We start from the raw sequence: 13299 nt of genomic DNA, 5'->3' as shown, positions 1-13299 counted from the left end.
CAATTAAAAAAATGCTCTCAACGTCAGTCTTTCTTCCTGAAATGTAAGAAAATGTATGAAAATCACCCAGAATACAGTGAAATAATTTTTCATGTTACTGTTTCACAGTCGTACTAAGTTTCCTGTCAAGTAAGGCTGTTGCGGGTCAAATTTTAGTAAACCAAAATGGACTGATGATCTACCAGTATGAGCTAAATCAAAGAAATTGTGTTTATGTGCAAAGCGTAAAACAAATTGAAAATACGACAGATGTAAAAAAATAAATAAAATAAAAATGTTCATGCCTATACTCTTATTTTTAAACACTGCGGCAGGAAGTTGCAGCACGCCTGAGTACTTGACAGCCAGGGAAGAGGAAGAGGAGGAGGCGGGAGCGAGATGGAGAGGGGGGGGGGGGGCGGAGACGAGAGGAGCAGGGACACGGCAACCTGCTTGGAGGACTCTCATGGTCCTACCGCAGCTCAGCACCACCTCCCGGGACAGCACTCTCAAAACTCGGAACCCTTTACATTTATTTCCTTGTTTTTAATTTCTCTCCCTCTCCCCGGCTACCCCCCGTCCGGTCTTAGGCAGCGCCATGGCTCGGGAGAACGGAGACACCAGCGGGGGGGAGACTTGGAAGAAGCAGGTCGACGACATCAAGAAGATGTTCGATTTGAAGGAAGTCCTCGGGACGTGAGTAGAATCAACTTTGACCGCCTTCGACGGTTCCTCGAGCATCCATGCTAACGTGCGAATAAAGTGACTTTGCGGTGACATCATTGGACTTTAGCACCGGACCGTCAAATATTCTCATTTGGGATCATGGGCTACAGTTGCGGACGGAGCCTTAACAGGTGTCATTAATTAATTTCTAATGCCTTATAAATGTACAGTATATATTTTTTAATCGAGCTAATTGCTATGATTTTCACAATATTCATAGAAGTCAACGAAGAGGTATGACGATATGACTAGGCTATTAAAAATATTAATAGGATAATGTTATGGAGAACTTCTTTACTTATGTTGAGAATTTGGGTCCCCTAGTTAGCCGGCAGGATGGGTAACAGACTTGATTCTCGCGGTTTGACAGTTCCAGTGGTGTTAAATTGAACACAGTTAATGATAATTTTATATATCCTTATCCAGATTATGAACAAAAGGATTAAATTAAATCATATACTGGTTACAAAGTTTCGTGTATTCATTTGTGTCAACCTGCTGCCCCATGAGTTCATGGTTGACAAGTTATATTGACTACTGTACAAAAGGTTCATGAAACAAACCTCAAGCCTTTTGCTCAACACTGGACACATATGCTCGCACAGCAGTCAAGTTGTTCATACGTCCGTCGCACAGTTCGGAGGGCCGATGGTCGAATCTTGACCTTGTTGTCCCTAAAACATTCATGTGAACAGAAAATCCTAAATTGTCACCAGGGCAAAAATGGGTGGGCGGACGGAAAACAACATATGCTTGTCAGAAGTATTAATATGCATACATTTAATTATGTAGGGGCAACAACCATGAATAATTCTCAGGGATTTAACAGTTGTTGTCGTATTTCATTTACATAATTTTTAATGACAAAATTCGTGAACGAGTTTTCTCTATTCTCAGGAACAGCAGTGGCACCATAACGTGACTCGTTTTTAGCACTTGTACGTGGGGCCCTCTGTGTCTTTTTGCCACATTTCATTACTATTGCCCGATGAAAGGATTCCTGTTGATGAGAGCAAGCAAGGTTTTAACTAACTGAAGAAAGCCGCTTTCCACACCAGCGACAGTTGTTGTCACACTTACCCCCCCCCTCCTCTCTCTTACCCCCCACTTGAATTGACACTCGTTTGTCTTGAGAGGGATGTTTCTCTCTTCATCTCTCTCCTTTTTCCTGCCTCCAGGCTCCCCATAATCCCCACAACCAGTCGCTGTCTGCCGTTTTGTTTTTGTTGTTTTTTTGCTTCCTGCGACTGGTTTGGAAGGCAGCCTTGAGGAGCGGAGGCGGGCGGGGTGGGCTGCAGATTGGGATTAACAGTGTTGGGATTTAGAGAATGACTTCAACCTGAATACAACAGGAAGATTTGGGCAGGTAGTTGTCATGAGGCTTGACTTGGGCTGTCAAAAAAAATCTGTAATAGCCTTTGCTGTAGCCACATATTAACTCGACAAAACTGCCAGTTTCGATGCAGCAGCAGAATGGAACAAGGGGGTGGCAAACAAGAGGTCACGGAGGAGCGGTTTTTGATTAGCGACAGAAATGAGTTGTCGTCCCAAAGGTGGCCGCTTGATTGGCTGGCTATGGATGACAAAGAAGTACGACAATTCATTTTGATCAGTAGCTCGTGCTTACGGGGGGAGCGTTCTTTAATGAACATTTTCCCGTGACTCAAGCTCGACAGGATGTTATGTCGCCCATCCATCCCATCATGCTCCGCTCCCCTGAGTGGGTCACACTGTCCTTGACATAATGACTGCGTGTGTGTGCGTCTCCTATGAAGTCTGCCTCGGGACTACCGGTATTTCCTGTCGAGTATTTAGGCGAGGTTCAGAGAAAAAAAACTAAATTTGAATTGGGGAAAAAAAAGTCATCAATGAAATTAAATGAAAACGAATGTTCTTAAAAAAATTGATGACTTTGTACAGTTATAAGACTAACAATTGATGAACTAAGATGTCCTACATTTTGAACTTTGTCAATTAATTTCATACATGAGTCTTAGGATTTGTTTGGATGAAGGAAGTTCAAACTGTCATGAGGAAATTGTAGTTAACATCTTACACAATGCTAATTTTAATTAAAAACAATTTTTTTTTGTGATACAATCAAAAAAATACTCCATCTGTAAAAACAAACTAAAACCAATAAAAACTAAAATGAAGCATTAAAATAAATTAAAACTAAAAAATAGTTAAAACTAACTGAATTTAAAAAAAAACACAAAATATAAAAACGATGCTAACTGTAAGTAAAAATCCCAAAAGATGATAACCCTGACACACATACGCGCACGCAGTGTACTACATTCGTGTGCTGCCGTGACTCTAATGGATTATGATCAAATGAGTGACATCAGGAGACTGGAGTCAGTCACGTTAGCGAGTGTTAGCATCTCCTCCATGCTCCTCGCGAGTATTTTCATTCTGTATTTGCGTGTTTGACCGTTTGTCCTGTTCACCAAACGACTGGATTTTATTATTTTCTTTCCATACTTAACTAGACTTATCTGAAGATTTTGGCTACGATCGCACGACATTAGCCTCTTCTTTGTAATACGTGTCTTGCACGAGACTCTTTTTGGGTGTCACTTTACCCGCAGGGGGGAGTATGCCGCTGTCCACTCCTCAATAATTCAACACTTGGGTTCCTGTTTTTTATGGGAGGGCTCTCACCTGCACCGCTCAGCAGGAAGCGCGAGAGGACAGTAGTCTTAAAAAACTTTTTTTTTTTTAAATCATGCGGGTTGGCTGTGCCAATAATTTAACAAGTGTAGTCAAGTGTCAACGCATGAAAGGGAAAGACAAAGTGTGTGACTGCGCCCGTGCGTCGTGTGCAATAGATAGCGCTGACGGTGATGCATTGTGGGAATGTTGCTGTGGCACCCAGAGCACGCTGCCCTTAATTGATGCTCTAATTCCCCGCTGCTGACTCTATTCCCGCCGCCTGTTTGTGGGACCGCCGAGCACCCACCCGCACCCACTTCCGCACTTCCGCCTTGATATCTGTACGTATAGTTCGCTCTTCATATGTCTCTAGTTGCTCGACCCCTCCCGAACTGCTCGAATTGTGACCAAGATGTCTTTTGTGGCACAGGGCATTGCTTACTTGGTGATGATGCATTCAGGGTCCTTTCGCTTATCTGTCCGGCAGCTGGATGAAGAATTGATGTGTACACGATATGACATTTTTCCTGAGTTGGCGGTGTCTTTCTTATTACTGTTGACAACCTTTGTTCCCTTTTGCTGAAAGACATTGGGAAAAGCCACGGCTGATTTTTCTTTTCTTCCTGAAGTTGATTGCAAAAATTTGAGTTAACAGAGCGCGAGACGGTGGCAGCAAAATTCTTATGACGGTTTTGCAGATCATCAATAGTTCTTCTTCTTCTCGAAGTATTTTATCACCACTCCTGGTGGAAGTGTACTGACTACAACTCCAAATGTTTGCTAGCGTAATGCTAACATAAAATGCCGTAGACGGGCTAACAAAACTAGCATTGATGTCGCTGTCCTCAACCCTGAAAGCAAGAAGCTATTTTAACATAAATGGAATAGTAACAAGGGTTGACCATAACTGCACAGACATATATTCTTTATCCTCTGCAAAAAAAAAACCCTCCAAATTTTCCTGCGGCTTGAGCGGTTGTGACCTTCTTTTCTTATATTTTGTAAAGAACAATACTGTAGCATGCTATTTGCTCATAATTCTTTTTTGGGGGGGGGTGTAGTTCTGTGCTTGACTGAGTGCCATTCAAGCAACCATTTAAAGTCTATTCAAAATGGAAAACAGCGATCAGGATTTGACTTGGTGAGAATCTGACAGTCCACAGCTGCTTATGTCTCATCCCAAATCGAATATTTTCTTTTCCCAGACACCTTTACCCTCACAGCGGTGGATTGTATCGTGACTCAATGTGAACATTTGAGTCTCACACATGCGCGCAGGCGGCACGACATTTCAGCGGCAGCAGAGCGTCAGTGTCCCCCGCCCCCCGCCCCTTTTGAACATGCAGCAAATACACGTTACGTTGACCAGCTGTCGAGACCTCGCTCGGAAAACAAAATGCGTTGAAACTAAAATCGCTATTTTGCATGCAGAGTGGTTCGGGCTTCCCGGGGTCTCGCTTCACAGATTGACACATACGTACGGCGCATTAATGACCATAAACTATAGTCCATTATCGGATCGGGGCACTATTTTTAAGCCTGTGAGCAATCGCATGCGGCTCGTAATGGCCTTGGAGCTAAAAGCTCGGTGACGACCGTGTGCACGATGGCGCGGGGAGAGGTTGTTTAAGTCTACATCATGTGTTAGTCTTTTGTAAGGAGAAAAAAACAAAAGAGCTTGGGAGGGCCGTTTCTAAACAAACGGAGCTCGTTTTTCGCCCGTGTAGTCATCAGTCCCCTTTTAAAGTGGGGCAAAAAAAAAGATAAATACAATGAAGGTCTTTGGGGGCTTTCCCATTACTTCAGGTCCACCACGCAGACGTTTTACGTCGCCTCACAGCAAAGTGAGAATAGAAGAGCAGAGAAAGCGGAGAATAAGGTGCACTTTCTTTTCCTTGCACCAAAACAAGAGATGACGTGAGGGTTGGAACAAGCGTCCAATACATTCGGTCTTCTTCCAACGCTCATCCATTTCAATCTCAGCTGGCACGACCTGTTCTGATCCCCTGCTGTGTCACTTAAAGGGAGAAAAAAAATCGGTTAGCATGTCTACAAATGCACTGATTATTTCTTACAGCGTTTTTTTTTTTCTTTGCACAGAAGGGACAGTTTATCAACCGGGGTAGTGCCATCCTTTTCTTCGGTGGAAGTTCCTTCCTTGCGCCAAAGGGACGACGGTAATTGTGTGGCTGCTATCAGTAAACGTGCAGGTACACGCTTGTTTTTGTCAGATAAAAGAGCATCGGCAGAAACAACCGGCCGTGTAGATGCAGCCCCGAATATGAATGCCGTCTCCACCCCCGAAAGCACCGTACATGTCCTACCTAGAACAGTCAAATTAACACAAAAAGCGGCGATGTTTGTTGTACAAAAATCAGCTTGAAGTCCGATTTTTCAAACCCATGTTGGCTGACAAGCAAATTTTAGATGTGACATGATGAGGACCAAACCGATTTTCATCTAATCACTTTTCAATTGAAAAAAATTCAACTGTGGAGCCTTCTATTTTCTCCACCCTACTTGCGAAATGTATTCAATACCACCGCGGTTGCCATGGTAACAGCCTCGCCCGCCGGTGTTTCCCCATCCGCTTTGAATTCCAGCCGCGTGGTTTGACGGCTGGCCCGGCACACACTTTGTCATTGCGGACAGGCAATTTAAGGCAGACGACACCATTGACAAATTTGGGAGCACTTACACACATTCATACTGTAAATACAGGTACACACACACACACACACATTCCTGTACTTGTGACACAGTGAGGACCAAGTAACACGCACACACACACTCACACACAGCGAGTGCAGTGGGGAGCACCCGACATCCGCCGACATCATTACGTAAATGTGACATAACTTTTGACACAACTTTTTGGGCGTCACCAACCGACCGTTGCTTCTCCATCGCTTCGATGTGATGACATCAGCGACGTTTGGTTGGACTCTGGCGGCCATGTTGCAGAACCCTCTTCAGGCTGGAGGCTCTTGGCAGACCGCTCGCTTTTAAGAACAGGCGCTTAGCTGACGCCATTTTGACGTTGGCGATGATCAAATGATGATTACGTCGGAGCCAGGTTGTAGCTTTCGTTATGATGGTTGAGTTGTTCGCACCTGTTATGCTTGCTATGGATGTGAAATGGTGGATTTGGAATTTAATGGCACTGTTTGAGACCAAATCATTTTAGATTGCGTTTAACGAGGTTTGCCTCGATCGCGTTGCGAACGCTGCGACGGATATTTCGAATCAACTCCACCCTGCAGCGTGAATCCTGACAATGGCATCGCTGATTCAAACCAGGGGTTTCCCTCGCACAGTCTCGCTCCGTGACTCTTCTCAATCGAAACTTTCTGAGCTGAAGATGCACCTTTTCGACACGGCGCTTTATTACCTTTTAGCAATATCCCAAGCTGTCAATGGTGGAGATTTATAAGGTCAGGAGCGATTGAATCCGAATCGTCTGTGTATTATTACTCCCGCGGAAGCCCCGTGTGACCGACATTGTCCATTCTTTGACAGTCTGAGCACTGAATGGCAGTGTCGGTGGGTGAACGTGACTTTTGAAAGGGTAAATGATGTCTTTTTTTGGGCATATTTTTTCACCGATTCATTTTCCGATTCATTGATTCTCAACACGCGGGTGGTGATTCCGCCACGCGTTGCGCCATTCTTGTTTTTTTTTTCCTGTTAATGTTTAATTTTGTCCCATCGAGCCTCCGCGTGCGCATCCCATCTGCCGCGGCATTTGCCGGGCAAGAGTCGAGCGCCGTTCCGGCCGCCCCATATGGCCGATCGCTGGAATGACGCACTTTTGAGACCAGCTCTCTGCCAATGGTGCAGATTTGTTTTCTAATTACACAGAAGACAAGAGGGCGCAGGCGTTTTTTTTTTTTTTTTTTCCAGTCGAGTTCTGTCGTCTTCATCCCCAGCCATTGGAGCCTCAGTGAGCATCCAAGACTATAATTGGCTCTTAATTGCTGCCGTGGCAACAGTACTATTTAAGCCTATGAGCTGTGTGCATGTGCTTATAGTGCACAAAAAGGAGGAAATGGCACGCCGGGGGCTGTTAACTCGCTTTCCCTCATTTCAGTCGACAAGTTAATGTTTTTACTAATGGAGCGCGTGTGTGTGTGTGTGTGTGTTTGTGTTGTCTTCTTTTTATGCCCCATTGCCACTGTAATAGAATCTTGCGCCCATCACGCCGACCCTCCTGTTGCCATAGTGACTCAGCTAAGCAGTGTTGTTGTTGTTGTTGGGTTTTTTTTTTCCCCCACATGTGGGTGAGAACCACATAGAAAATCCTTGAAAGGGTTCCGGAGAAACAGCCAGATGAGGGAAAACCTTATCCTGCGCTGTCCTTTTTTTTTTTTTTGATACAGCCCCTCAGGCCAAGATTTGAACCCAGAACATCTCGGCAGACGACGCAATAACAACACACTTTGTGCACCCAAAAGCAAACCGTAGACTTCATTTTATTCGTTCGGCTTTGCCTCCCTTTCACGAAGGCGCGAGCACGTCGGCCTTTCGAGGAGCGTGAAGTGGGTTTGCAGAATGGAACAAAAGCCTCTGTTTTGACTTGAAAGCGTTGATTTGAAAATACAAAAAAAAACCAATGTCATCCTCTACCCTCGCAGCCGTCTGCGCGCAAAAAAAAACTCGTTTCGCTCTTCTTCTCCCTTTCTCATCGCGCTGCCTCATTCATCCATTCCATCTTTGCGCGTGTGTATGCGCGCGCGCGCCTGTGTATGTACGCTTCAATGGCATCAAGACAATGCCGCACAGTTGAAGCCGTTTGGCATTGCAGTCGCATGAAATCAAAGGAGCGTGTGTGCTCATGCCAGTGACGTCAGGACCGTGTTATCACCGGCCTTGCCGTGTCATTATCGAGCCCTCTGCGTGCGTGTCCGTGTGTGTGTGTGTCTGCATATGCGCGTCCATTCAGAGGCAACTGCCACCTCTTTGATTAAACTGCTAATTATTTATATGCCAGCAGCAGATTTACATGGATGACATTATTCCTCCCTGTGTGCGCGAGTCTCAACGAGAGAGCACGTCTGCCAAACGTGTTGGCCAACCGAGAGAATTTGCTCGAGCGAAAGTGAGCCGTGAACTCGGGAAGTCGTGTCGCCGTTAACAACAAGAAGAAGGCGGAGCTTGTGGGCTTTTTGTGCACTACTTACTCGCTTTTTCAAAGGGATGCTCTGTCTGCGCTTTGTGTTTTTTTTTCGAGATTACACGCTTACCTGACATCCGGGAGTCGATTTTCAGTTTGTTTGGTTTTTTTGGTGTGTATTTTCAATGAATAATAATTGAGCTGAAGTTGCAGGGATCAAAGACTCTGAATGACCCTTTTGTTTACCGATTCTATTATTCTCGCGCTCGTTTTAGAGGACGTAGGATTGGCCACTGGGGTCAAATAAAACACAACGAGCAGCTTGTTCAGCTTTTATTTGACTCGCTCATCGGTTCCAGACTAGAGTGCAACTCGAAAAGCCAAAGACTTTTCCCTTTCCGTTAGTCCTTAATAGAAATGGGATGAGTGTTCCCCGGCAACGAGCGAAAATCTGTCAAGAATTGCCTCTAAATGTGTGAAACACAGCCTTTGTCTTAATGGAACTCCTCAACTCGTTTCAACATAGTTCCTCGTCGCCAAGAGGCCGCAAATGATGACAAAGCATGATTTCAGTCCAAATGAAGCTCTACGCTTGACATCAACCTAGTTCCGTGTCAAGTAGTACTTTTATGCGTTTGTCCTGAAGTCCGTTTCGTGAGTTTTCATCCTATAACGGAGGATAAGTTCCCCCCAAAAATCCGCCACAAAAAAATGCACAGCTGACGGCATCGGTTTCTTGTCAGCATTTGACGAGCGCACGTTTTTTCCGGGGAGAATGTATTTCCATTCTTTTGCAAATGAAGAAGCGGCGGCGGCCGTCGTCGGTCTCCGTGTTAAATGTGTCACTGTCACCTTGTCCTTCTATTTGAGTTGCTCCCTCGCGAGCTCTCTCGCTTGAGAAACACACGGCGCCTGCACGCATACGCACCGCGACAGAGGCAGCGGAGCTGGACCGAGACAATTGCACAGGTTCATACGACAGGAAATGCATTTGCCGAGGCGGGGGGGGGGGGGGGGAGCATCGACGCGCACGCAACGTGAAGTACACCGGCCACTGGCTGAAGCAGCTTTCCAGAGGTTTCACCAACTCCCCTGTTCCAATCAATCACCCCTCATTCAGGCCTTTTATTACATCAAATTTCGGGGTTGGGGTGAGGTTAGTTTATAAATCTTCGACCTTTTCCCTCGCTTGTGGTCGCGGCTGTGCTCCGCGTATGCGTTTATGAATGAGCGTTTGGCGGCTGTGCACCAATTTCATTTTCAGCGCATCCTTTCTTTGTCGCTCTCTCTCTCTCCTGACCTTTCCCCTACCCCCACCCCCTTTCAGCGAGCTTGACATTTTAATCAATGAGCGTTTGCATCAATCGAGGGCAAATTATATCCGTGGCGATTTCTATGGATGGCTTTTATCTTGACCCATGGTTACAGACACACGGATTTACAGTACTGCACTGGAGACTCGGCTTCTCTCTCATCTTCTCAGTGCGGCGGGGTTATCAGTCGTTCTCTGCAGAGGATAAAGAATAAATGCTGGGGAGTATTGTGATATTGTTTTTCTGCATGTGTTGCCACAAGGCTTGGGGCCCAATCAGCGGTTTGACGGTTTACCGTGGTTTTAAAAAGTCATGTTTTCAAGAACTGAAAACATGACTTGGGGAGGGGGGGGGGGTTCTAATGTTGGCTCAATATGATTGGCTTCTTGTAGAGTTAAGTAAAGAGCTGTTTGAAGTTAATTGCCTTTTTTAAAATTTTTATTTACATTTTTTTTACTTTGAGCAGAGAGCGGAGGGGTGAGCACTAACACACGGAGGAGGAGAAAGAGGACAGAGACAGCGTAATCATGGATGGCTTTACTCTCTAATGTGCATTGTATTAAAAAACACACACACACAAAAAAAAAACAATGGTGCCAGAGAGTACTAGTTACCCCCGAGGGCGGCATGACTGACCCATGGGTCTGTTCTAAAAATAGCTCACCACTGATACGACACAGTGACTTAAAAATAATTGAAACAAGGGAAAAAAAAGACTTGTGAGATTAGATCGTGGAGTTCCCCCATGATGTGTTCGCCTTCAGGCAGCAAGAGGTTGTTTTTGAATATGCAATGCGTAATTAGCTTTTGCGCGCAGAGACCGTATACGCCCCTTTGTGGCTTTATAATAGATGCTCATTGATGTGTGGGCCAGTGTCTCGAATATATGAAAAGGTTCAAGTGGGCGTGTGTGCATTTACAGCACAGACAGCCCCGTTCCACGCACGTATTTTGTCTGAGTTTGACGTCAGAGACAACCACAACCAATATTATCGGTTGCAGGCAGGTGCTCGCGTGTGTGTCGACGGTTGACGGACAGTCCCGATCCGGACACTACAGTGGACAGCCGATCATGTTGTCAGGTTACAGGTTGTCATTATTGGTGCATGAAGGGGTTAATCAGCTGCTGGGCGTTTTTGGACAAACACACACTCGTCTCATGAAAAGACCTTCTGAGCGAGGAACGAAAAGCACGTATTGGTTTCTTCACACCCGCGTGACGCAACGGACGAAGGGAATTTCACAGAATAATAACATGAGTAATCAATGTTTGTAAAGCCGTTTAGTTTCGGTCCGGCTGAACAAAAATGCAAAAGTACTTCTTTGTGAGTTTTGGGGTTGGAGTTTCCCAGTTTTGTCATGCAAATTGATTTTTTTTTTAAAAAAATGTCAACTTTGTCTCCAAATATTTTTCAAATCGCTTATTGTACTGAATATCCATTTTGATTATTTGAGTCATCGGATAAAAATTGGACTTTGCAACAAAATGTGCAGGTGAGCCAGAGGAGGAATTCATTTTTGTCTTGCACACGTTTGAAGTGAATGTGCGCCTTTAAAATGCGGGACTGACCTGGTGAGTGCCGTGGGTGTCGGTGAATGAAAATGTGGTGTTAGCATCCAGCCGCGAACCTCAACAGCTAACTGGCCTACTGTTAGCCACTTGTAGCCAGGCAGCTTGTGTCTGACTGTGCTTCTTCTGCTTATTTTTTTATTTTATTTTATTTTTACCGTTTGCGCATTCTGTATTAAATTAGCGAACATGGGTACCTTGTGTTCAGCGAGCGTAGACACGCTGTTGTGGTGCCTTAGTTCTGCTCCGCGCTAGACACAAACTTTCTTTTCGGCACCCTTTCCTCATGGCTCACAGCCGAGTCTTTTCGACAATGTGGAAAAAATATAAGTTTTTCGATGACAGGAAGTGACGCGGAAGGCCAGGATGTGTTGATGACCCGAGCGGCTTGAATATTGAAGAGTTAAGCGCAGAAAGAGGTTTAGCAGAGTGGCAAATTGGTGACGCTGAAGGCAAACGATCTGGCGATGGGCTCATCTGCATTCATCACACCGCTTGTTTTTCCGATTGGAGCTCTCACTTCCCAGAACACACATGGAAGACGTGGCCGAATCTGAATTTCGGCTCATTTGCTTCGAATATTTGTCTGATGGGATATTTCATACTTTGCGTCAGTGGAAAAATGCCTCCAGTGCATCGGTAATTAAAATGCTAATTTTCCCCCCCACGCCCGTTCGAAGCGGTTCCACTCGCTTTGTTCCTTCCGGCCCAGTTGATGAAGTTTTGAGAGCGAGGCTCTCCATCACGGCGGTAACCACGGTGACACTTTTCTGTGGACTCTGCCAACGAAGCGAACCAAATCGAATTGCCTCCAGTTTTCCTCAGCCACAAAATGTGACACACTTGCTGAAATAATGAACAGCACTCGTGACTTTAGAAATCTTTTTTTTTTTTCGCTATGAATTTTTCAGCATGCATATTATTGCGCCGTCGAACCACAATGCATCACACTGAGAGGTTCGCTCATTCATATGTCGCTAAATCTCAATTCAGATCTCTTTGTCTTTGCAGAGGAGCCTTTTCCGAGGTCGTCCTGGCCCAGGAGAAACTGACGGGTCGGATGTTTGCGGTGAAGTGCATTCCGAAAAAGGCCCTCAAGGGGAAAGAGAGCAGCATTGAGAACGAGATCGCCGTGCTGAGGAAGTGAGAGCAGCGCCGCGCACACACAAACACACGCACACCAGTATGAGCCATCTTTTTCGTGGTTACTGGGGCAACTATGCGTCTCCTCTATCAGCCACCCCCAGGTCACGATCTAAAGCCCATCACACACACACACACACACACACTGGCTCTTCCAGTAGCCACGTTCGTCATCACTATGAAAATATGGCTCGACTAGAATGGGCGGACACTGCTTTGCGACCGCTTCTGCATTCAATATTTCCTCCTGTGAAGTGACATCCGTCTTTTATGGCTGTTGTATCAAGCGGAAATGTTTTCTTTGTTTCTGTGATAAACTCTTCCGGGACAAAGGGCGCCACGCTATGAACAGACCAACATCATTTTTTTGCCGACACATTTCCAGATGGTGCGACTATCACCATTGTCGTTTTGGATTTAATTGGCTCTAAAGCCGTAACTCATTCACTCCCAAAGACGTTTTTAAACGTCTTTTCAGACTTGGTCCAGAATTGGCTGGTACTGAATGAGCTAATAGGACAACCCCCCCCCCCCCACCACAAAAAAATAAATAAATTAATTAAATGTATCACAGTCAGCTGATATGCGAACAAACATTCCCCATTCACAGCTGGAAAAGAGCCTTGGATAAATGAGAGTGGCTTGATCATGTAACGCTGTAGCATCTGAGAAAGGCTCTTCTGCAAACACTCTTATTTGCTGCCATCACTGCCGGCAGCCCTTAAACACACACACACACACATGCACTCGGCCGCGCACATTCTCTCTGTCAAACCCGTACGCCTTTTGTGTGCCCG

At 45.4% G+C, this 13299-nt stretch overlaps 1 protein-coding gene across 3 annotated transcripts in view; it reads left to right on the top strand.

Moving 5' to 3' along the window:
• Positions 1-395: 395 nt before the first annotated feature.
• The window catches only part of camk1da (calcium/calmodulin-dependent protein kinase 1Da), a 29386-nt gene continuing 16482 nt past the window's right edge, over positions 396-13299 (top strand). For all 3 annotated transcript variants that reach the window (XR_015099142.1, XM_086102735.1, XM_086102736.1), the window contains exons 1-2: positions 396-675; positions 12371-12502. Coding sequence is in view for 2 of the 3 variants with exons in the window: in XM_086102735.1 (XP_085958861.1) it covers positions 578-675; positions 12371-12502 (230 nt within the window). In the remaining variant the exon portion in view is untranslated. The remainder of the gene's footprint in view (positions 676-12370; positions 12503-13299) is intronic.

Source organism: Hippocampus guttulatus, chromosome 22, assembly GCF_054856545.1.
Source record: "Hippocampus guttulatus isolate MCC_2025c chromosome 22, RoL_Hgut_1.0, whole genome shotgun sequence".
Taxonomy (NCBI): domain Eukaryota; kingdom Metazoa; phylum Chordata; class Actinopteri; order Syngnathiformes; family Syngnathidae; genus Hippocampus; species Hippocampus guttulatus.
This window is presented reverse-complemented; position numbering and strand designations above follow the sequence as displayed.